The sequence below is a fragment of the Danio rerio genome, chromosome 23, assembly GCF_052040795.2.
Source record: "Danio rerio strain M-AB ecotype USA chromosome 23, GRCz13ab, whole genome shotgun sequence".
Lineage (NCBI taxonomy): Eukaryota > Metazoa > Chordata > Actinopteri > Cypriniformes > Danionidae > Danio > Danio rerio.
Window position 1 is genome coordinate 40,584,709 of NC_141043.1, and position 26,822 is coordinate 40,611,530.

A 26,822-nucleotide genomic window follows, 5' to 3' on the forward strand; every position below is an offset into this window, starting at 1 on the left:
TAATAAAAAGTATTTTAATGATCACATTGGCCCAAATTTGAACAATTTATATTGTTAAATCCTTTTTTCACCTGACAGTCATCTCTTTTACATTATCAGTTTAATTATCATTTTACTTCTTGCTAGTAACATTTATTTTTCTGTATTTATTCATTAGTTTTCGAAATTAATGATCATATTAGCTAGTATAACATCATACTGATACAATATATCGCTAATTCTATGGAACTGAAATGATTTACTTTTTGTTAGTTATTAATGATAGCATGAAATTTATTTATCTATTTGATTTTGACTGGAATGTTGTTTTTCAACATTTAAAATGATTCATTTTAGTTATCAGTCATCGTATGGCTCTGATGCTGAAACATTTTTCAGATTTTTTAAATTTTAAATTAATCATATTAGTTTCATTAATATTTATTGAATGTTTATTAGGGTCATAAAATATAACTTAATTCATAATGTATACTGCTAATGCCCTTTTCCCCATTAAAATGATTAAATGTTGTTGCTTTATGTACATTTAATCGGTTTAATCAAAATATAACTTGAATTATGAAATAAATGGATATGTATTTTCATGATTTTCATTTTAATACATTAGTTTGCATTTTGTCTTTCTATGTACCTCTGCCTGGTGCATTTGTATGTCTGGTGAACATCTTAAAGGGAACCTATGATAAAAATCATATTTGTAAGCTGTTTGAACAGAACTGTGTGCAGGTAGTGCATCCATATTCATATTAGGGTGATTATAAAGACAATAAGTCATTTTTTTTTTCTTGACGTTAAAATAGTATCCAAATTTTTCCGTAATTTATATAATCATATCTACAAGACAGGACATGCACAAAGCAACCAGGATTAAAAGATCTGTTCAGCTTGCTGTGATCATCAATCATCATCAAATATGATCAAAAATTTGTTTTACAAGTTTAAATGTTTCAAAAAAAGTGTATGTAATAAGATAAAGACTGTAAAATCACTGTAATTCATCACAATATAGTGTCAGTACAATTACCAGAGAAGACGCTTCAAAATAAGTTTGTGGACATTAAATCAGGTTTATTTTGTACATTTAATATAACAGATATTCACACAGGAGTGGATATTAACGTGTATCCAGTCACATTTGCTATGCAAAAACAGTGCAAAGCTAAACGCATGCGCCTTGCATGTGTGCCTGTGCTTGTGTGTGCATAAACTTTGTAACAACATTGTGTGTGACAGAAAAGGCTTTGAATTAACGGCTTTTAATTGAATTAAGTCTTTTGAATTAAGTCGTTGCAGAAAGGCTTGAGTTAACTCTAAAACGAATACATCAACTAATCATTGGGAAACTTCTTACTGTAGTATTTCTCACAAACGTTACTGTCACAATCACCAGCTATCGTAACTTCATAGATCGCTTGGTCTCACTCACAATAACTTATGGACTACAAATCTGCCATTTCTGGACTACATTTTCATACATGCACTCCACTCACAGACACGCATGCTTCCTCATTCTGACTGATTACACTCGCACCACCTGAGGATTGTCAAAGACTGATTACACACACTATTTAAGCAGCACGCACACTCATTCACATTGCCGAGTCTTGTTATCTGTAAAATAGCACTACAATGCGTTTTTCCTAGCCTTGTTTGCCTGTGTATTTACCTCACCTTGTTTATTCAGTTCTCACTGTCTGCCGCCTGCCTTCTGACCTCTCGCCTGATACTTTAACTACGAAAAAAAAAAAAATTGATAGTGTAATTAGAAACTGAATTGGAAATGACCTTATTTTAATATAGTCCGTCGTGAACTGGGGTGGGCCGGTCTGCTTGAAACTCCAGGGCTGAAAAGGAGTCCCACTCCGGCTCTGCTCCCTGTGTTACAGTTATGTGAAATCTGCTTCCTTTATGTCTGTCACTGTGCTGTTTATCTGTTGCAGCAAGAGATGAGGACACTGACAGGCACGTGAGAACGTCGGGCGGGGAGAAATAGCTCATTTGCAGTAAAGGCACAGGCAACAAAAACAGCTAGATTGTGTTCAGAGCTGAAAATTCTAATATTCTGATAGGTATAATAAATAAACTGACAGGTGTTCTGAGCTAAAACTTTGTCCAACTTTATATTAAGTGTCCTTAACTACTATGTACTTACATCAGAAAATAAATACAATGTACTTACTGTGTTTATAATGTATTTGAGAACACTTTCGGTGCTTTTGAGTTGGGATAGAGGTTGGGTTAAGGTGTAAGGGATGGTCAATAGTGTATTTACAAATGTAACTACAAAAGTTAATTACAGATGTAATTACATACATGTATTTAATTAAGCATAAGTACACAGTAAATACATGTATTTACACAAATACATTGTAACAAACTATTAATTCCTGTGTAAGCACATATTAGTTAAGGCCATTTAATATAAAGTGGGAACCAAACTTTATTCTGGAGACAAAAAAGACTTGTATTAAATCTTGAAAAGGGGTCAAATAGGTGCCTGTCAGGGTTCTGCCACTCTGGTCTTGTAAAAAGTTTTGGTGGCAGAGCTCTGACACTACCCATGTCTGGTCCTGTTTCTGTCTCTGTGTGTGCGCGCGCGCCGTCGTGGGTGTACGCGGAGTGTGTGCGCAGCCGTTTGATGTGGCCACGCGCGCTGCGTCCCTCAGACGCGCGCGCTCTTGTACTAGTGTTTGTGTTTGTTCTGTCAGCAGCGCGCTGCTTTATTCTTGGCGCCTCCGTCTAGTTGGTTTCAGTTGGTTGACGCTGAGATGAAGCATGCGCGTTGCTTATGTGTGAGCGCACGGTAAGGTGTTTATCTATCGTGTGCTCGTGTCTTGCGTCTCTTGTCAAAGCACGTGGCTCGGTGTTTACATTGTGGTCACGTGCTTTTGTCGTGTGCTTCAGTGTTGTGTTTGTTGTCATGAACATGCGGTAAATGAGTTCTCTTATTGGCTGCATGTTCTTGTCCTGTTATGTGAGCGCATGGCTTGTGTTGTCTCTCTGTCATGCGCTCTCCCGTCTATTGTCTTGTCCCACCCTCCTTGTTAACCCATCATTAGTTAATTGTGTTCACCTGTTTGTGTGTTAATTTTCTACAGTTTATAAACCCCTCATATTTGCTGTCCTGTGCCAGTTCGTCATCACATGTTGTTGTTTGAAGTCTTGTCGTGTTTCCAGTCCTCATCCTTGCCAGTCTGCCCAGTCCTGTTTGTATGTGAATGTATTTGTTTTGTTAATGTTTTCCCCCTCGGGGTAATTTATTTAGCATTTTATTTTATGTTTATAATTTAATAAATTCCCCATTTTCCTGCACTTGAGTCCTCGCTCCTTTTTACCCATTTCCCCTCATCTACCCTGACAGGTGCCCTTTTAAAGGAAGGATCCACATTTTCTTGAAAAGGCTCAAGGTGGATTGTTCCTTTAAAGCAGTGAACATTTACAAATGATTTGAGGTATCATTCAATGAGCACCATGATTGTTGTGGGATGAGTTATGCATTTAATATGAGCAGAAGCGATAGTTCACCTTAGAAAGCACTATCAAGACACAGCACAAAATGTTCTAGTAAGCATTGATTGATCCCCCCCACTCTTAAGCTTTTTAGTACCACCATGTGCTGAGGACATGTGAGGAAATGGCTCATGATAAACAGTGGCCTGCAAAACAGCAGGAAAAAAAAGAAGTTTCAGTGTTCAGAGAATGAAACAGTGGTGCATTCAGCACTGAGCAGCATTTCTCTCAGCACCAATCACGAGGGCGACGGCGCAATAATGCCTGTGTGCGGATTTTTTTTTGTCCACTGTTGGCTCCAATGAAGAAGTCTAATGAGCAAAGGAGACAAATGTTCCTCCCGGTTTCTCTGTGAAATGGATGCCGGGATCACTCCAGAGGGGTGCTGTTAATTGTCAGGCACAGCACAAACAGTCTCAATTCTCCAAAGAAATTAAACGAGATAAAACACTGAGTTGCATTTAACCCTGCTGTATACTTTGAAGCAAACCTGATGTGGTTCATTGCTCTGATGAACATCTAATTGCTCTTATAGAATAATCATGCATCAGTAAACTACGAAGTGTGTGTGTCATGTATACAATATACACTTTATACAGTACATTGATTTAGTAGTGATTTATACACTGATTTTAGTATATTTTAGAAATTGTTAAGCCTAAAGAAAATAGTCCATGTTAAAAAAGTTTTTTTAATGTTTAATGTTTATATATATATATATATATATATATATATATATATATATATATATATATATATATATATATATATATATATATATATATATATATATATATGACTTGTGACATTTTTGTGACATTTTTTTGCCATTACAAACCATTGCTAACTGGTCTTAGTTAATTTGATTCTATCTGATTTTTGACTAAATTTTGAATTAATTTGGTTATATAGGTAAATACTATGATATTGAATATTTATAATGATAATTTTTCCTATATATGAAATAAACAACTCCTTTGCTACTGATGTAAATGATATGCAGTTATGTTTCCGGCTGGTTTAAAATAATAAATCAAATGACTGAAATTGAGGAACTGGCTCATTCATTCATTTAGAGCTGCACGGTACTGGGAACATCTGACCTTGTGATATTTTGTTTTGCTACGATATCTATTGCGATATGAATATAATTTCACCTGATGATTTGAATAGCTCTGTTTGCATGTAGATCGACTGAGATGATCAAGTCTTTTGCATAAAATATCATAAATTACAAGCATATATAAATATGACGGAGCAAAAACAAACGGTTAAATGAAAGGTGCTCTGTGATTTTTCTGGGGAGTCAAATCATATTTAAGTACAGAAATCGAACAATCAAATGTGAAACAAAATGGCCATTATTGTATAAATAATTTAAGAAAATAATCTTATAGACCATTTTAAGGGATGTAAACAAAAACAATGATCCCAACACGTTTCCTGTTTTACACGTTTAATTCCTAAAGCTTCCAAGAATACAAAAAGAGCCAAATATTGATAAATGATGTTATGATGGCTGTTCTAGCATTAAGTTATGAATGAATTGCCTCTTGTTGCAGTTATGGAATAGTTTGAAAATTAGCAGGAAATGTTAATGGGCCAATGACATGACCATATTGAAATGGTGTATACTGTGAAGTGGCTATTGTGAATGCAATATTGATGCTTAAACGATTTATTGTTCAGCCCTAATTTATTCATTCATTTGTTAAATCTTATAAATATATGAAATAACAATAAAGTAAAATATAAATGATTATTAAATAGTATTTCATTCTCCAAATATTATTATTGATAAAGCATATCCCTAATTCTATGCTATCTAATACATCAAAATAATTTTTTATTTTCACATAAAAAAAAAATAAACTGTCACACAGCCTGAAATTAAATCACATCCCAAATCACTTTTCCAGCCTTTTAAATATTTTTGTAGCCTTCTCCTAAGCTGTGCCCTTCTACAACTTTTATCCCAAAGGTCTTTCAAAAGCAGGGTGTTATGTGATTTAAAGGTATATATTTTCACAGGGTAGGATTATTTTCTATAGGCACCGTATATAAATAAATAAATAAATAAATAAATAAATAAATAAATAAATAAATAAATAAAAATTTTGTTAGTTAGTGTTTATAGCATGATAAATATTTATTCTTATTTTACGGCATTATAGTCATGATAATTGGAAAGGGAAAATAATTATGAATTAAATTACTGGTATTGTTTTATGCAAAAAATAAAAATAAAGATCCAAATGGTCATAATAAAAGGTAGGTTTTCTTTACTTTAAAGTTTTCGTTCCTTTTAAATTATAATTACTACACTGCAAACTTTAAAATACAGTTAAACACTTGTAGAAACACTTGGTATTTTTTTTTCAAATTGTGTTTTTTACAGATCTTTTTCTAGTTTAGTCATATATATTTTTTTACTTTTACAAAGTCTTTACTGATACAAAGTTCAAAATTTCATCCCTTTGCTTCAGCTCAGACAGAAGTCTGTCTGTACAGACGCCTTACAGTTACATAAACGTGTTAAATCACAACCCACTGTTGTAAATCACAGCCAAAGTCTTCATTTCACCCAGATCTCTCCTCTTTCTTCATTAGTAAAAGTCACACAGTTAATGAATTCCCTCACACCCTCCTCTTTCATATGCAGATGAGCTGCTATTCTGCCACACAGAAGGCTTTAATAATGCATTCAGTTGGATCGAGGCGCTGGTGTCCCATTTTCTGTTACTGGACAAAATGTGCAATCCCTGTCAGCTTGGACAAATGCTCTTTCTCCTCGAGTCTGATCAGAAATGTGGATTAGAATTCAACATTCTCTGCATGCGATTACTGTGTATGGATTGCATTTCCGGTTTGGGGAACAAATCGTTTTAAATTGTGCAACAAATAATCAATACTCATTGTGAAAATGAAGTGAGTGGGATGCTAGGATTTTTATCCATTGTGAAAATAACGTTACGCTTGCTATTTTAACATGACACTGGGCGGCACACATCAAATTCATCAGTGTTAAAGCATTTCAGAGCGAAGCATTGACATTAAGAGTTCGATTTTGATAAATGAACATAGAGTTGATTTGATCCAGTGTAACATCAAGGAATTACAGGTAACCAACACTTGATAGTGTTATTTCCAACATACCGGAATTCATTTGACCAAAAATCTTAATGGAACTTAAAAGTCATGACATTTCTAAAATCTTTTAAACCCTTAAAAAGTGTTCATTTGTTAAAAGTGTATCCTTGTAGAGCTGGCTGTCAGGTATTAACATATTTTATTATTAAAATGATTAATAACAGAATTATAATTGTGATATCTTTTTCTATCATTCTTGCAGAGTTGCCTTATGTACGTTTTTTTTTAACTATTAAGTCATGAGTATTGTAATGTTTACTTGGTATACTAGAGTTAAAGGGTCCTGACACCCCCCACTTTCGATTCAGGTCTACCTCAGAATTTTTTCAAAAGATGCATCATAATGGGCGTGGAGCTCCACGAGCAAAGGGCAGGAGTGGGCGTGGCCAGCAGGGGAGAAGGAGGGGAGCGAGCAACTGTTGTCAGTCGGCTCACAAAATGAGAGACAAACCATGCGGAGACGTATAATTTTATAGTTTACACAGTTAAAATTCAAAGAAATAAACAGTAGTTTGATGCCCTGCTACATTTTTTATTCGTAATTTCATATACAGATAACCACAATTTATATAATTATAAAGATAATCATGTTCATATAAACACTATAAATGAGGACTTTTCTCTCAATCCCGGGTCTGAATCATAGGTCTGAATGCAGACTCAGTGCAGCAGGTCTCTTGCCCTGTCTATTTTAACCAGTAACCCTGATGGTAATCTGGAGGATTTAGGCAAACACAGCAGCACGGCGATGTGTCTAAATGTGAACGACCTCCTGATAAAAGACAACGTCCGCTATTCTCCAATTCTCATACTGCTCTCGACAAAAATGCTTTCTGGACACAAACAGCTTTGCTGTATTGGCCCTGACAGCATCACTGGGAAAAACATGCAACAAACCCTGTGGATCATTGAAACAAACACATACGACCCTTCATCAACGACTAAATACTGTGTTTCGTGGGTCCGTGTCTCACAGCTTGGCACTGGCAGGTCTGCCTTGCCTCCAGAAAGCACGCGCAGTCATGAATAATTAAGTAGCAGGCTCTTCTCATAGGATAAGAAAACTCCGCTATAAATAATAATGAGAAACCGACGCGTCATCTTTGCACTTGCAGTTTTGCGCTTAGTCGCCGATTTTGATCCCGTCTCCAAAAATCATTTTAAACTCCGAAGTTGAAATTAGCTGACAAAAGTTTAAAAAATCCAGTTTTCCCCACAATCAAAGCTGACAGGTGCTAACATTGTCTTAACTGATGCTCAACACACACAAATCTGTTAAAATCTCAAAAAAAAGTATTCAAGGGTTTCGTGAACCTTTAAAAAAATAATTCAAAGTTTAATTCTCTGTCAAAGTGTTAATTTTTTTCTCTTTACATTAGAGCTAGAAACAATCAAGTCCCAGTGATGTAGACCAGAGTTATTTTTAACTCTATAGTGTAAATATAACTCATATATAATGTTGTACATGTAACTCTCTTAAGAGTGTTATTTTAACTCTGAAAATGTAAGGACAACATGTTCACTCAATTAGAGTTGAATTTTACCTCTGTTAGAGTTTTAATAACAGTGCTATTTAGTCAGAAATTAAGTTAAAGATAGCAAATATTTCTGTTACAAAAATATATCAATCTGCTTCGTATGACATAAGTTAACCCCCTGGCACTGTATGGGTTAGTTTTACTTTAGATTTATGCACCTTTCGAAGCTTCAAGATAAAAGCCAGCACCAATTTACAGCATGGAAGAGCCAGATTAAAATTAAACACTGCTCTGTTTTCATCTGACAAAAAAAGGTCAGATGTACACTAAGGATGGCTTGAGGGTGAGTAAATTATGGGGTAATTTTCAATTGTGGGTGAACTATTACTTTAATAGTCTACTGAACTTAACTCGGGGTGGCATGGTGGATCAGTGACCAGAGGTTGCTAGTTCAAGTCCTGGCTGGGCCAGTTGGTATTTCTGTGTGGAGTTTGCATGTTCTCCACGTGTTCACGTGGGTTTAACTCTGAGAACTTTGATTTTCCCCCACAGTACAAAGACGTGCTATAGGTGAAGTAACTAAATTTGTCCATAGTGTATAAGTGTGTGTGTGAATGAGTGTATGGGTGTTCCCCAGTACAGGGTTTTGGATGGAAGGACATCCACTGCGTAAAACATATGCCAGAAAAGTTGGCGGTTCATTCCATTGTGGCAACCCCTGACAAACAAGGGACTAAGCTGAAAAAAAATGAATGTAATGTAATTACGATATCTTTTCTATCATTTTTGTAGAATTGCCTCATGCAAGTTATTTTAACTATTTATTATGGGTATTGTAATGTTAACTTGTTAGTTAAAAATAATTCATCATAAGTTAAATTCTCTGTTAAAGTGTTGAATTTTCACTCTTTACACTAGAGCCAGGGAACAGACAACTCCCAGTAGTGTAGACCAGAGTTATTTTTTTACTCGATACAGTGTAAACCTTTCTCATTTATAATGTTGTACAAGTTACTTTCTGAAGAGTGTTATTTTAACTCTGAAAATATAAGGACAATGTTCATTTATTTGGAGTTGATTTGACTCCATTCGAGTTTTAATAACACTGCTATTAAATCAGAGATTGGAGTTTATTACTTAAAAATGACAAATATTTCTGTTACAAAAACATATTAATCTGCTTCATATGACATGAGTTAACCCCCTGGCACTGTATGGGTTAGTTTTACCTTAGATTTATGCACCAAGAGCATACAAGAGCCAGTATAAAATTCAAAACTACTGTGTTTGTATGGCAGAAAAAGTCATATATGGTTAAAGTCAGAATTATTAGCCCTCCTAAATTATTAGTCCCATTTATATTTTCCCCCATTTTCTGTGTAACGAAAAAAATTTTTCAACACATTTGTAAACGCAATAGTTTTATTAACAAATTTCCAATAACTGATTTCTTTTATCTTTGCCATGATGATAATGTTTAACTAGATATTTTAAGACACTAATATTCAGGTTAAAGTGCTATTTAAAGGCTTAACTAGGTTAATTGATAGGGTAATTGGGCCAATGATTGTATCACAATGTTTTGTTCTGTAGACAATGGAAACAATATTGCTTAAGGGGGTTAATAATATTGACCTTAAAATGGTTTTAAAACAATTCAAAACTGCTTTTAATTCTAGCCGAAAGAAAACAAATAAGACTTTAATTTGGAAAATATTTGAAAAAGAAAAAAAAAATCACAGGAGGGGTAATAATTTTGACTTTAACTGTACACCGTAGATGGCTTGAGGGTAAGTAAATTATGGAGTAATTTAAATTGAGTAAACTATTATTTTAATAGTCTTCTGAACAAGTCTGACAATTCTAACAAGTTTTCTTTCAACAATCAATGGATAAATTGTGAGCAGAATTACACCCTGTTTTATTCAGTCGAACAAAAAAAAAATTCAGATGTTTAGTGTATTTACTCTTAATGGACCCTTTTCAAATTTCTGGGTTTCTTCAGTATTGGAAATCATCATAATTGTACATTGTCTATCAAATGTAGAAAATGGGAGAGTACAACAAATATTTTTTTTTACAATCCTATTTGCTGAACTAATAAAATAAAATTTCCACTATGGTGTTATCAAGACTTTCAGAAAAAGTAAAAAAAATTATAATTTGAAACTAACGGCAGCCAGAAGAGAGAACAACGTCAAACTTACTGTCCTGCCCTAAACAGTGCTTTACAAATGCCTCACACAATCTGTAATTCAAATATTGTACCTTGATGCAAAGTTGAGATATAGATATATATATATTTATATATATATCTGTTGTCGGTTTGTTCTGTAGACAATCAGAAAAAAATTATAGCTTGAGGGGGCTAATAATATTGACTTTAAAATGTAAAAAAAAAAAAAAAAACTGCTTTTATTCTAGCCTAAATATAACAAAAAAGACTTTATTCAGAAAAAAAAAATATTATAGGAAATACTGTTTGATTTGTTAAACATAATTTGGTAAATATTTGAAAATAGAAGAAAAACAATCACATTAGGGCTAATAATGTTTTCTTCAACTGTATATATGTTCATACATTTAAAAAAATCTTAATATTAAAAATGTTCAGGAATTTAGGATGCTGACCAGTCTTGTGAAAAGGGTCCATTACCTTACTCCCATACAAAAGCATCATGGGATGTAGAAAAAAGGCCAATATTTTAAATTGTGACTGATATGGAATTTAATCAAAACATGCCCTGGAGTCAGTCCTGCAATAGAGATTACCCAGATTCATTCATCAGTTTCAGCGCTGAGCCCATGGCAGAGATGTCAATGTGAGCCCTTCGCATCAATCCTCGTAAAGGCCAGAGCGGGGCGGCTCGCTCCAGCCCTGTCCACTCACAGTTCATCTTCAAGTTGTCACGGACAGATTCTCTAAATTACAGTCCTATTTTATATCGTCCACATTAGGTTGAGGCACACAACGTCACAGGAAGATTCATCCCACTGTCGCTTTCAGTCAAAAATCATAAAGGCAGCCGCATGTAACCCTTCGCTCGCATGGCCACATCACTGGAGAACCAATAGCTTTTGCTTTTTTTATGCTCTTAAAAAAAAAAAGAGCCATCTCACATAATGGGCTGAAACAAGTGTCCTACCCTTCAGGCCTTCTCTGGAGATACAGGCGGCAGCTCCCTTTTAAGGTTAAAAATAGATATAAAAGTTGGTTGTTTTTCGTGGCAGTGCATTTCACTGTTGTCATTGGCAGCTTTTTGATTTCAGGGTCAGGCTTTGAGAGAAAAACGTGAGGAGAGGAGACTTTGCTATTTGTGGCAAGTGCACGTGAGCACTCTGGCTTTAATCGGCTTGAAATATTTGTTTATTAAGTGTAATTTTTTACTCAAGGTTAAACTAGGATATGTCTGAATTCAGTTTTGTCTGTACTTTTATTAGCAGTTTTTTTTAAATATATTTTTGTTATGCTTTAATATCACCAATTAAAACATTTCAGAAATTCTATTTGCAGCTTTGGGCCGGAGGCTGTCCTGTTTGGGGAGCGCAGGATTTCATTTCTGTTATTCGCAGATGTTAATGTTCTGTTGGCTTCATCGGACATGGACCTTTAGCATGCACTGGGGTAGTTTGCTGTCGAGTTTAATGCGGCTGGGATGAGAAGTCTGAGGCCATGGTGCTCCATTGGAAAAAGGTGGCTTGCCATCTCCAAGTTGGAGGAAAGTCCTTACCCCAGGTGTCCAACCGGGGGGAGGCCTCGGAGATGAACCAGGACTCGATAGAGCAGGGGTCACCAACCTTTATGAAACTGAGAGCTACTTCTTGGGTACCGATCAATGTGGAGGGCTACCAGTTTGATAAACATTTCTCAAATAACAAATTTCAACAATGATTTACCAGGGTAGGAAATACCCTGTATTTAATGTATCAATGTGCAACACTTTATTTTTATATATCTCTGCAAATATTAACATTTTTAAATGATTACTTTTATATTAGATGGAGCTTACTGGTAAGTGGCGCTATGGTGAGCTATTTTTAGAACAGGCCTGTGGGCAACACATGTGATCCTCGTGGGCTACCATGTTGGTGACCCCTGCGATAGAGGGACTATGGGCATACTCCCACTATGTACAGTTGCCTTGAACTGAGCTCAGAAGTTCAGAAGACTTGTCCCCCCTGCCGTCTCTCCCGACGGGCAGCACTCACATTACATTCGGTTTGGGCTCACTTATATCATTGATGATGCACTGTTTATGAAGCGCTTTCACTCAGCACAGAGGACAATTTTTTAGTTGTATCAGTTTAGTCGTTTGATATGGAGTGATACGCAGTCAACTATTTCGCCGAACAGATCAGTCACTTTTGACGCTCGTAAAAAAAAATCTAAGTCCTCGTGCTGCAGGAATTAAGAGGTTTGCTGAAGGTGCAGCTGTCGTGCAGTGAGGATATTGTGACTTTAATAATCTACGACAGTTTGCGTTCCTTGAAAAGTAAGAACGATTAATAAATCCATATGTAGCAGTCCCTAAAAATTCACGTCTCATCTTCAGTTTCGAGCTCTGGTGCGCTTTGAACTCACACACAAGCCTACCGCGCCAAAGCCCAAGTGAACTGTGCTCTGGCATGCCTCTTTCAATCAGGCCAGGGCCGGCCAAATAAACTGTGCCTGAGCCCGATTCAGAGCACTCACACTTCTCAAACGATTCAGGAAAAGGGCCTGGGTACGGTCCGGAACGCATAGTGTGAGTAGGCCCTATGTCTCTCGACTGGCCTGGGAACGCCTACGTATCCCCCTGGAGAATCTGGAGGAAGTGTCTGGGGAGAGGGAAGTCAAGGGGTCTTTCCTGAGACTGCTGCCCTCGTGACCTGATCCCAGAAAAGCAGGAATTTAGGAATGAAGGTTTTTTTACTGCTGTTACTGTGGATTATTCCATGGTCTGATGAAATTCTGATTGGCTGGAAGGTGTGCAATAAAATGATTTACTGTAGGTATTTTTTTATGTGTTTGGCTGATCTCTGGGTCTGACGGGTGCACTTTTAGCTTGGCTTGGGTTGGCATGGGTCATTTAAAATAAATTGGACAATTAGCATCTTGCTCCAAAACTTCAAAAAAAAAAAAAGTTAAATCTTTTAAAATACTTGAATAATTTTCTTTCTAATTTGAAGTGTTTCCAGTCAGTTTTGACCACAGCTCAAAATGAATGTGATTTCCTTGAACATAAGTAGTAAGCATAGTTACTCAGTGACAGTTGCTGGAGTCTTCATTCATCAATGTAATTTTGAGGACACTATTTGCTTCACAAGGAGCCGATTGGGACTCTGACTTACAAATCCAAGTTGAGAAACACTGCAATTATTAGACGGAGTTTCAAAGTATCCGCTATGATGGTCTCAATAAAGAAGTGAAGAAAAAGGTCTGTACTGCACTAAAGCACAATGCCATTGTCACAGCCACCAAGCTGAGTGCCCACTTTTAATAAAGCTGCATTTGGAACTTTATCTTTGTCTATGCACCTTCATTACAGCCATACAGTAAATGACAAGCTTTATTTATTTATTTATTTATTTATTATTTTGCATGAGCCTTCTCTTCAACTGACAGCGCCAAAATGCTTCAACTCAGAATTAAATGCAGTGTAGTGATGCATGAGCAGTTCAGTACTTAAAATGATCAGCAAACAAGCAGTTAACCACTTCAGCATTTCTTTTCTACAGCATTTCCTTTCTGCTCCATTTTTTTGTTCTGCGAACGACTAACACAAAAGTCAACACTGAAATTCCCCAGCGTGCTATAACCATTCTGTAATGACTGATTTGGAATAGGAGCCAATCCATCAAACGGTGAAGTAATCTCAGAGTGACAGGAGCAGTTCCACTCCTCTGCGCAGTCTATCGGATTGATGGAAATGCTTCTCGATGTAATGCATAACTGCTGACCTGCCCTGGCAGAATGGCTCAACCAATACACTCCAGCCCAATGAGATCCTGAGACTCAGAGACTGTAGGGATTATTAAAAAGGATCATCAACTGCAAGTTATTGCAATCCAGTATTTGTTTTTTGAACAAAACAGGAGGAATTAATAAATGTGCTGTTTTTTTTTTTTACCTAGCAATTGTTAAAATAAAAAAAACTGCTTTAAAGTTTCAGAAGGATTTAAATGAAACTTTATGAAGCAGGCTGGATATTGAGTTAGATTATTTTTAGGTATCGACCAAATTGCCTTGACACCACAAAATATTGAAAATTTTATTGTCATTCAGTACCAAATCTTCACACCTAAAATAGATATAATAATAATAACAATAATAATAATAATAATAATAATAATAATAATAGTTCCTTACATTTATATAACACTTTTCTGGACAGTGGGGGGAACTTCTCATCCACCACCAGTGTGCAGCATCTACCTGGATGACGCAACGGCAACCATATTGCGCCAGACCACGCATCAGCTGATTGGTGGAGAGTCATGAAGCCAACTATCATATTTGGATGATTATAAGGCCATGATGAACAAAGACCAGTGGGCAGGACGCCAGGGTTAAACCAATGACTGTAAAAAAAATGGACGACGCGACAGCCTTGAGGGCAAAACGCCTGCTTGACGGGCACAAACTGTCGCAAAAGACTGCTGAAATTGGAGCCTTGACATGCGCAGAAGGACTGTCTGATGGAGCCAGAGGAGGAGCCGCGAAAATGAAGAGTGGAGCTTCCAACCAAACGCTTTATGTAAAATCAACCACGCCCCCCGAACTTCTCAGCATGTGTTTGCTGCCATATCAACACAAATGGATGTAATAACGTTAACAAATATAAGGGTTTTATATATTCAATCGCGCCAGCTCCGGGGCCGCAGCGCATAACCTACTCGCGGCGTCGCGGGCTGATTCCGGCTCGCATGCGGCAGCGCCGGCTCACTCGGCCGCCGCATCTGGCTCGATGGAATCGGGCAGTGAGTCCAGGCATCCGGAGTAGGTCCAGCAGAGGTAGTCAGTCTGAGCTCTGAGGGGTAAGTCTCCGGCAGGCGAGAATCTAGCTGGAACTGGCCCGAGTGTGTTTTGCTATCTGGGTGGCTAGGCGTACGTGTATCAGCAAACTAATAGTGCCCGAAAAAAGCCCTGACCTTGGCGAATAAACAGTGCTCCGCCAGGATCATGTATGTCAGAAACTGTAATTTACTGCTGAACTCATTTTGTCATGGTACAATAACACAGAAATAGAATAATAACACTTCAGTCTCCTGCCAAAGCTCAGACGCGCTGCTTTGAGAAACTGTCAATCACCGCTGTCAATCACGATGACACGCCCATCATTAAATTACTGCTAAAAACAAACTGTTTACAAAAATGAAGATCTGCACCTATTTCAGCACAATAACCAGTGCCTTAATCGACCAGAACCATCTTTCAGGATATTTTATTGCAAGTGTAATACATTTTTTTATTTGGGCTCAAGTCTCCTTCTTTAACACGGAGGAGGCGGGCTTTATGACTTGTACTGCAGCCAGCCCCCAGGGGGCGAACTAACGGCCGAGACCTTCACTCAAACGCAGGCTTGCGGCACACTTGGCTTAAACCCCTACTCTTTTTTTTGAAGGACATTGTGGGTTTTTAATGACCACAGAATATTAGGTCCTCGTTTTAATGTCTCACTGAGCAGTATAGAGTCCACCTTCACTATACTGGGGCGTTAGGACCCACACAGACCGCAGGTTGAGCGCCCCTCTGTTGGCCACTAACACCACTCCGGCAGCAACCTAGCTTTCCTATGTGGTCTCCGATTCAGGTACTGACCGGGAACAGCCCTGCTTGGCATCAGTTGGTGACCATGTGAGTTGTAGAGAGCTAGCTGCCAGATTTGAATGTTGAGGGACAGGTCAGACAGTTCTTTAAGTGCATGTGTCTGCTCTGGCGCAGCCTTCGTGCGGTCACATAGCCCTCATCATGGCTGACGTCGACTTGCACTTCTCAAAAAATGTAACTGCGCATTACAACAACGCATAGCACAAGCTCTGTGATTGGTCGTTTGGTAGCTGTGAGTGTGGGTGATGCCACGAAAGTCATCAGCCAGATAGAGCGAGTGTTTACAAGTGTTGAGTCCTGTGAAGGAGCTCTAGATGGAAACTTTTGTTTTTTGTTTGTCTTCTGATTAAACTTTGCACGTTTCTCTAAGTGAGCAAGTTTTAGCTACTTGTACATTTAAGGTAGCTTTCAGAAAAAAATAAACACCTGCGAAGAAACTTGACACAGAGAAACATAAACACCTACTGCCAGCTAGCGTTTCAGAAATGTTATTGCAGAGCAACACAAACAGCACGCAGAAATATTATTACACAGCTACGTACAAGGCATTAGTCGTGCGTCACAGCCATCACAACTGCTGAAAGTTACTTCGTAATAGAGGATTAGATAACTGGATCAGAAGAATAAACTGAACCTCAATGATATTTTTCTTTTTTCCATAAAATCTTTCTTTTATTTTGTATTTTTCGAACACAGAAAAACATGCAATCAGCATATAGCAAAGTGCATAGATATACATGTAATAACCAATATACAGGTTGTTAAATAAAAGTATTAATAATAGTGCCAGCGATAACAACAGTAGTGTCAATAAAAAGGAAAAACTGAAGAGTAATGACAAGGACATACTAAAACAAATAAAAATAATAAAATAAAATACATTTTTATATATAAATTTAAATACATACACATTAAACAAATTTCCAAACCAAAAAAGGCAATAAGCCAAATCTGTATTTAGGGTTAAGTAATGGTAAAATTAAGCCAGTTAAAAATAAAAAAAATAGAAGAATGAAATAGGTATTCAAAACCGTGCTGAAACAGGTCTACATCAATGAAGAAAAGTTATTAGAAGCCCAAACAGGGAACCTTAAATTACTATGAAAAGGAAAAAAAAACTTATTAAAATTATATAAATAAAAAAAACAATAATAATAAAAAATAAAAATGGGACCTGGAACCAGAAGTTTCTGCTTTTGGATGTCTCGTTGATTCAAATTAGTAAACCTTTAAGTTTGTCCTAGGTTTGTGCCCAAAGTCGTATGGTGTCCTCTCTTGCTCAATGATATTTTTCATCAACTCGTCCGCACAGCAAAAAGAATAAAGACAGATTTTCAACAACCAACAATGTAAAATTTCTATTAATTTTTTATCTTTAAGTGTATAATAGTTTTATATGGTCCTTTTTGAAGCTTCAACACCTCTTTTAATTTTAATTGCAATGAATAGTAGCACATTGTGTTCCCTGAAACAAACCACATCTCATAGATCTGGGAAAACACAAGGGTGTCAAATAATTTGAATTTGTGAATTATTTATTAATTTAAAAAAGTATTATTAAAAGCCTTTTTCTTTAGTCAACTGACTTCGACAGTAAAGAGCAGAATAGTTGCATAATTTAAAGCCAATATTCTTTGACTTTGACTTTTTGTAATGAAAGATGTATAGATGAGACAGTGATTCATCCTTTCAAGCAAATCTGTAAACATGTTCAAATGTCAAGAACGAAATGTCTCCAATCGATTTGGGCTCTGCCGCCCACGCACTTGCACAACTAGACATATAATAACCATGTTAACGTTTTGTTCTAGCACCTTCTTTCTTTTGCAGCTGTTACGTAAAGTAATTTCCTGGAGTTTTTCCAGAAGCTGAATGAATTAAATTAGAGCTGGGCAATGTGATGGTATATCAATGGCAGAAGTGACTCTCAGCAACATTCTAATAGGACACTCTGACATGAGGATGAACCCTTTTGTTTTGCCTCGGGGTCGCTGGTCAGAGTCTGCATGGAAACTGTCAGGTGAGGGTTTTGAAGGAGTTAAATGAAGAGCGACGAGGCTTGGAGCCCAGCGCTGATCAGCACTCAGTGATGCAGGAGGAGGAGGAGGAAGAGGAAGGAGGAGCGAGCAAAGCAGCTGAGCCTTTCTGCTTTCAGTCTCTCATCAGCGGGTGCCAGAGCAGTTTCCTTTGCTGTGCTTCTCTGAGAAACACACACACACCAGAACGCTCTTCATTGCTGCTTAAGGGAGAGTGCTGAATCCGTTCCACTCTTTCAGGATCATGCTGCCCTGGAAAAGGAGTAAGTTTGTGCTAGTGGAGAATGAGTCCAAAAGCAAGCCGAAAAGTCTTGGAGCTGGGCTAACTTACCATTCGCTGCTGTCGACTTTGCTCCACTCTTGTCCGGATCTCCTTCCCGACTGCCCGTTCCACTGGTTGGGGAGCGTCTTCCACAGCAAACGGCAAAAAGTGGAGCTTAATAAGGAGGAACCCACCTATAATGTGCGTTACCTGGGCAGCGCGGTCACTATTGTGGCTAAAGGCGAGGACTGTACGCAGGAGGCGGTGGCTAAGATTTGGACCCGCAGCAACTATGGCGAACAGAGCGCTAAGATGAAGATAACTGTAGGGCCTCATGGGATACGCATGGGAGTTGATAAAAGTGGCAAAAAGAAGCCTAGTCACCTCTTTTCTCTCAACCGGATCACGTACTGCACTGCTGATCCATTCCGGCCCAAGATATTCGCGTGGATTTACAGGCATCAGGTGAAGAATAAAGCGGTGGTGCTGCGCTGCCATGCTGTCCTATTGGCCAAGGCGGAAAAGGCCAGAGCGCTAGCGCTCAGCCTCTACCAAAACACAACATCTGCGTTCACAGAGTTCAAGAGGCTAAAGCGCCAATCTGACTTCCGTCATTGCCAGCAGCAGCTGCTGGGTGAAGACATCGTGCCTCTTATGCCTCTTCGGAGACTCCTGAATGGCCAATGCCACTACCAGCCACCTGCAGAAAAGCCCGGGAGCGCCACACGACTTTCTTCGATTACAGAGGAAGAGGAGGATGAGGATGAACTGGGGGGTGCCCAATCCACAAACAGCAGTCCAGAGAAAGAGAAAGATGTGGGGAAGATTGTAAATAGACTGGATGAGGTTTCAGTTACCAGCTGGGATGAAGCACAGATGACTATCAGCACTCTGGTGTGACATCACATGGATACAATTTAGTGTCCACACCACTGAGCCTCCGTCCTGTCGCCTATCCCGCCAACCCACTCTCTCTGGTACGTCCATTGATGCACCATGAAACAGCCCTCCAAAAATTCGGGAGAATGACAGTCGGGCAGTGTTGCCTACAGAGGAAGCGTTCTAGAGGGAAAGCCAGTAGAAGCACAATACAAGGAGGTCCACAGGTACGCCAATCATTCGGAATTGGTGGAGAGCTTACACCGAAAAGCCTTTATCTATCCCCGACATCAAGCAAAGCTTAAACGGCACACCAAAAGACTGTAAAGCATTCATCTCATACTCACAGCACCTAGTGATATTGTGAGTACATGCCAAGTGCTTTAGACTGATGGACTATGTGAAGGAACTACTTTTTGTACAGCAAGTCTGTCTTTTGATGTTCATAAGTCTGTCCCCCGGTGACCTCTCTCAGGAGCTCTGCTTCAATGGGATGCGGCTAAAGCTGGTTTATTGGCACTGGGAGCAGCACTAATGAATTAAACCATAACTTAGGAATCGAGCCATTGACTTGACATGTTTACTGCTACCATTCGTCATAGCTCTGCTAATCAGTAATGCATAGCAAGTGGAGGCATCACCTGTGACGTTTGAAACGGGCCTTTTTAATAGCGTTTTTAAACCGTATCAATTTTACACTGTGATTTTGTCTGGGACCAACGAGAGCAAAGTATATTGTGTTTATACTGACAAGCAGTTGTAATTTATGCTGAATTTGTGTCGGTGTATTGCGTTAGTCATGACAACTCATTTTTATGCCGTTCACGTGAAGGTCGTAGCTTCCATCTGTCAACTCTGGCATGTGTTTTTGTAATTTCAGCGCATCGTATTAATCTTCTGGAAAATGATTGGGAAACATTTTTCTACTACTTTCATTTTTTTCTGCACAATAAGACACAGTCAGTGTGAAAAATTGCCATATGTTGTATAATAAAATGTTTGCTTATGCTACTTGTGCATTCATTGAGCTCTAGGTTTTTATTTTGTCTCATGATGATTAGATTAAGGTAATTTGAAGGATTTTTAGGCTGTATTTCAAAAGATTTAAAAAATATATACGTATGTAGCTCTAAGAAAAGGGAAAAAATGTCCATTGACAGCCTGTGAGTGGGCTGAGGAAGGAACTCGTTTCGTCTGTTGCTGAAGGACACTTAGATTTTTCCCTCCAAGTGAGGCAATTAATCAGCCGATTGAATTGTACAGGAAGTGAGCATAAAACACCTGGGCAGGCAGCGCAGAGCTTTCAGCTTGACATGAAATCAGCCAAAAGAGCCTTCAACAGCCTCTCAGCATAGAGCTGATTACAGTGGACAAAGGGACAAGTGCATAAATATGCAATAGTCCTTAAGACCTGCATCAAATTCATCACAACTAGACTTGCTGTTTGTTTAGTTGAACATGATTTCATTGGTGGTGTTTGCGAAGGCACACATTTGCTATTGCTCATGCAGTTCTTAAGAGTTAGGCAACTGATTAACATCCTCAGCCATTTGGCTATATACTCTACATCAAATGGCGTATGTGAATAATGAGTACATTGGATTTGATACATTTCTATTGAGCTACAAAGAAGGCATGTAACGAGGTACAATTTTATATAGTTCATCTTAGCTTTATTAGAATTTCTTTATCAAATAAGGCTGCATAAATGAATTGAAATTCTATGATCTTCTCTCTTATAAGTTATTGTCTGATAAGTTGGTCTAACACAAACAAGCAATGACAACTTTAAATGAACTGTTTGGTTTTCATTTTTGTACTATTTTAAAAACCCATAGCCTGCTGATTTGGGAAAACATCATTAAGGGCCTGTTTACACTAATATAGTTTATTTATAAAATGATTCACGTCCACACTGGTGTTTCACCCAGCGTTTCTGAACAACTCTCTGTCCACATTATAATGCTGGATCACATAACCACACACACACACACACTCTGGCATGCACTGGATTTAATCTTGAACTATATTTGTTAAACGTTATTTTTAATTCATCTTGTTGTCTAAATCTAACAACATATTCCCTGACTTTGGTGGTTTGAATCTATAACTTGTTCTCGGGTAACGTGTTTTGCCTGAGTGCAAAGATAAGTTAATATTAATTAATGTAACCGCATACACTGATTCTGCATATTTGACTGATTGCTTTCTTTTATTTTCTATAATTCATTGTACTTATTATACGTTATACTTTTATAATGGCCATTATTGATTATTAAAACTGATATTCAGCAAAAGAGACGGTAAGTTTAATATTTTCAATGAAAATAAAAGGAGGCAGTAATGTTATAGGCTTTATGTTGTTATATGCATTGAAGATGGTGGTTATATAAATTTGTAGCTACATGACGCCTCAACATTTTTTGTGTCTGTTAAGTTGTTAATATCAAAATTGGCAGTTCCTTATATCATGTTTTCGATTTATTGTTAAGAAAGTGAAACGATGTAGACAGGATGACGTGAATGAGGTTATAAAGTATACTTTTCCTCTTAAAAGATTTACTCGACGTGTCCTCTGGAGTTTGTTTTTCATATCAAACTTGCGAAGTCTGAACTTACAAGGAGAGGATGCAAGACTGAACTGTGTGTAGGCTACTTAATATTGAGGAATAAGCCCCAATCAGATCAGTTTTCAGATATCTCTGTTTTCCCCCATTCACACTGAAATGGAGCAGCAGCGTTTTAAAATGAAAACAGTCTCTTCAGCATTTTCAAAAATCTCTGTTTTCGATGCTCAAACTCCGGCATAGTGGGAGCGAATGGCGTAACCGTAGCATAACGTATACATTTTAAAACTAAAACATGTTAGTGTAAACAGGGCCTAAGTTTAAAAACGGTTGAGTTGCTTACAAGATCATGCATGGTTTAGCTCCTCCTCTTCTATTTTACTCTGAAAACAGAGTGACTTGGACTGATTACCATATTCCACTTAGAAAAACGTCTAGTTCTTCAGAAAATGAAGATAAGGGAGTAAATGTTTGCTAGGCTACTTATAGTGAGTTTGGAATAATCTGATTGGCTAACTAATGATGGTAGATAAGAGACTAGCTGCTGTCAATCATATCACATGGCCCTCTCGAAATTAGTTTGTGAAACTTCACGAAATGGCTTCTTAATAATCAACATTGTGAACACTAAACTTTTTATATAGCTATCGTTGTGGCTGTTTTTTGTTTTTATTTGAGTTTTGTTTTTAGTTTGAATTTGTATTTTTTTTTGTTATGGCCTTTAACATCTGGCCAAGGGACCACCAATGAAATCTTTGGGCTAATGTCTTTATATTTAGCTTCATGTGGATCGTTGATTAATGTACACTTTCCCTTTTGTGAAATAAATAAACTTAAAGTTAGGATATAAACTTTAAAGCATATATAAAGATTTAAAGATGGATTTTTGACTCTAGATCAGGGATAGGCAAACTTGATCCTCGAGGGCCGGTGTCCCTGCAGAGTTTTGTTCCAACACTAGTCAAACACACCTGAACAAACTAATTAGTGTCTTCAAGATCACTTGAACTCTATAGGGGAGGTCTGTTTGAATAGGGTTGGAGCTAAACTGTGCAGGACACCGGCCCTCCAGGGCCGAGATTTCCCAGTGATGGGTTGCAGCTGGAAAGGCATTCGCTGCGTAAAACATGTGCTGGGTAAGTTGGCGGTTCACTCCGCTGTGGCAACCCCAGATTAATAAAGGGACTAAGCTGAAAATAAAATAAATAAATGAATAATGTTATATAATTTACATCCAGATGACAGTGGAAAGGTACATAACAGGTCCACATTTTGCAGTACTGTGCAGCATGTGTTTCACAGGCATTATACTGATACCTGTACTTGTCCTTGGGGAGGTTTTCATGATGTATACTGCTGTACATCTGGAAACAAAATCATTTTGCTTTGGCCTTCTGTCTAAATGGGTAGTTCAGAAAATCTGCCTGTTACTTTCCAAAATGCATTCTCATTTATTGATATTGTTTCCAAAGCTTGATCACCAAAGCAGCATATTAGAAAGTTTTATGAAGATTATCATGAAAGAAGTACATAAAATGTGTTCATTTATTACAGTATTAAGCTGATTATATGATTTATTATGTTTAAAAAGTAATATTATAATAATTACATTACAAAATTACTATTTTGCTCTTTTTTGTTATTAAATAAGTGATACATTTTTTATAATTTCGAGATGAGCATGTGATATGATCGATCGCGGCTGTCCGCAATCCATGATAATCCAATCAGATTGATCCAAGCCAACAATAAATAGCCCATTTCACCTTACGTCCCTTATTTTTGTTTTTCAAATATATTTTTATTAAACATTTTTAGCGCAAAAACATGTCAATAAATTACATAGAGTAAAAAGATGTCTGTCATATATGAATCATTATGACTTGCACTACACAGATCAGCTTCCCATTTACACTTTAGTGAGTCAAGGTTGTCACTTTTAATATTACAAAGGGTGTTAAGTGTCTTTGTTTTTGAAGAATCCCTCCTTCCACCCCATCTCCTACTTTTTCTTTACCAACGGGAGCTCTTGATTCCTACCTCCTTTATGCTAAATTAACTGGCGGAAGCCCTTGACTCAATTATCTTCGAGCTCGGGGTTCTCTCCTGGGACGGCATGCCAAACCTGCAAATAGTGTCAAGCAATATCTAAGTATGAACTCTTAAAATGCTTTATTCAAAGCAAACTTACTTCAAAAACACTGAAAAAGTCCTGACCTAAATCTTCTGTGCTGTATTCATGCACTCAAAAATGACTTTTAAAACTTGTGACAACTGAATAGTTTAATGTTCACACCACGTAAATATGTACAAAAACGATTAAATTAACTTTTATTTTGTGTTGAGACAGTGTGTGTCCAGACAGATTTGTGCACTAGTAGCTGTGATGGACACCATTTTGTCCCTGACATGGGATTCTGTAAGTGTAATCTCACCTCTATCTGTTATAAAATGTGAGTGTGGGTTTGAGTGTGAGAGCGACAGAATAATAGTGGTGTGAGGGGTGTTACTTCTCACCCAAAAGCTTCAATGAAAGTGTTAATAGTCTCTTCTGGAGTCACGGAGGGGAACAAGGTGTGCCGGACCAGGACATACAGGATCAATGAGACATCTTTCAGGCGTACAGGGAGAGGGAGCGATAAAAAAGGATGACAGACCTGTTTCTGGTGTGTTTAAAAAGCGAAGAGATAAGGAAAAAGACTTGCATTGGTATTCCTCAGCAGCACTGCTCTCTTCCCTTGAACAGCAGCACTGGATTCTGCATTATTCCTTCTAAACACACACACTGTGCCGGGTAAAATTCCCTGAAGCTTCAGTCATAAATAGTTAATTCCCTAAGAAATATTTGCACAAATATAGTTACAGTGCAAAAGATGTTTGCTTCGTTCTTGTTTAGTTAGGCAGAGCTTTGTTAGCGTTTAAAAACAGATTTATTTTAAATCTCCAAAAGCAAATTGTCAAATTAAAGATCAAGTAAGACCTTATTAAGTTCCTGAAGAGATCTGGCAAGAGAGTTTCAAACTGAAGTGATTCTTTCTTTATTTACGTGTGCTAATGAATAAAACTACACTGTAAAAATATATATTTATATATATCTGAAGAGATTGTGAAACTGTCAAAAAATATCTTAACAGTTTTTTTTTTGTATTTTGTGTTTACAGTTGTGAATTGCATTATGGGATGTTGATGTCTGCTCTGTTAAACTGTAGACCAGTGGTCACCAAACTTGTTCCTGGAGGGCCGGTGTCCAGCAGATTTTAGCTCCAACCCTAATCAAACACACGTGAACAAGCTAATCAAGGTCTTACTAGGTATACTTGTAACATCCAGGCAGGTGTGTTGAGGCAAGTTAGAACTAAACCCTGCAGGGACACCAGCCCTCCAGGACAGAGATTGGTGACCCCTGCTGTAGAGTCATCAACATCAAAAGTTGACAAAGTAATTTTATTGACAATTTAGTAGTTTAAAATAATAGGATGTATAAAAAATCATATAGAGAGAAGTAATTCTGTAAAATAACAGAAAATGTACTGGCAGTTTAGTACAAGGTTTTGCGTAATATACCACACCAACCAGACAATATATAAATTTAAACTTGTTGGGAAAAAGGAATGTATATTTGTATTATTTTTGTCTGTTTTTCTTTTTTAATATACAATTGGATTTGTATTTCTTAAAGGTGATATATTAACTGAACTTCTACTCTTGAGTATAATATGCTGTGCATACTAATGAAGCATTATTGCAAAAGTAGATGAAGCTAATAGAGATGTAAAGGTCTAAATTTCCTAAAATTAACGTGAGCTCTGCAGCGAAACTTCCTGTGGGCACAGAATTTGCAGTTGAGAAGTCTCGTGCTTTTGACATTGTGCAGAGAATTAGTAAGAGGATGTATGTATGGGTGCGGCCAATGAAGGACTGGAGAATGGTTGACAAGTGACGAATTTCACTAAACTCCATCTGTTAATATTAGCTATATAAAAGCGTGAATCGGAAAATGAAAGTTGTTTCGCACCTCCTGAATGTAATTCTTGCATTGCATTGAGGATACCAGAATTCTGTAAATCGAATTATTAATTTGTAACCAGTAAATTACTAATATTTTTGACATTGAAGAAAAACCTCCCCCTTTTTTTTATTAAACACGCATGGAATTGATTAAATATTTCAACAAACTATTATAAATGTTAATAAAAGTCACTTTTTTCAACTTTTATTGTTAAAAGTTGTCATAAGAAAGATCAAAGTCTCATCATGTTATCATAAATAAACATTGAAAAATAAAAACCTGAATCACAAAACTTAATTTACCGATATTTTTACAGTGAATATTAGGGCTTTCGATCATTTAAAACTAATTACATTTTAATAACTTTTAAGGAAAGCTTTCAAATTACAATAATTTTAATGCATTTTTATGTTAGAAAAGCAGTTCACAATATTATTACAGTTTGTGTGAGATGCTAAAATAATATTGATTTTATATTGTCAGGGTTTAATCAAAAGGTATGTTTTTAGGGTGGTTATTGTTTCAACTAAAATGAAAAGCAGGCATCACGGTAGCCCAATGGGTTGCACGATCGCAAAAAGACACTTGTACAAGCCTTGGCTGGGTCATTTGGCATTTTTGTGTGGAGTCTGCATTTTCTCCCTGTGTTGGTGTGGGTTTCCTCCAGGTGCTCCGGTTTCGCCACAGTCCAAAGACATGCGATAGGTGAAGTGGGTAAGCTTAATTGTCTTTAGTGCATTTGTGTGAAAGAGTGTGTATGGGTGTTTCCCAGTGATAGGTTGCAGCAAGAAGGGCATCTGCTGTGTAAAACTTATGCTGGATAAATTGGTGGTTTATTCCACTGTGGTGATCCCAGATTAATAAAGGGACTAAGCCGAAGGAAAATGAGTAAATGAATGAAAAGTTTTAAAATAACAAAAACACTCAACTAAATATAATAATGATAATAAAAAAATAATAATAATAATAATCCTAAAATCACTTTAAACACATTTTTGTGATATTCAAGAAACATTTCTTTGTGCTGTAAATGTTAAAAACAATTGTGTATTTTCATATTTTGTAAAAACTAGGATATGTTTCTAAAGACCCTTGGATAAATAGAAAAAATATCAAGAGCA

At 37.1% G+C, this 26,822-nt stretch overlaps 1 protein-coding gene and 1 long non-coding RNA gene across 7 annotated transcripts in view; both read left to right on the top strand.

Annotated features, from left to right (window-relative positions):
* Nucleotides 1-26,822, top strand: part of LOC101884801 (uncharacterized) — a 206,739-nt gene that overhangs the window by 78,794 nt on the left and 101,123 nt on the right. The window lies entirely within an intron of this gene.
* Nucleotides 18,134-20,133, top strand: fam43b (family with sequence similarity 43 member B). Its single transcript, NM_001004547.1, is given in 1 exon segment — nucleotides 18,134-20,133. A coding segment is annotated over 1 exon segment (918 nt). The 5' UTR covers nucleotides 18,134-18,228; the 3' UTR covers nucleotides 19,147-20,133.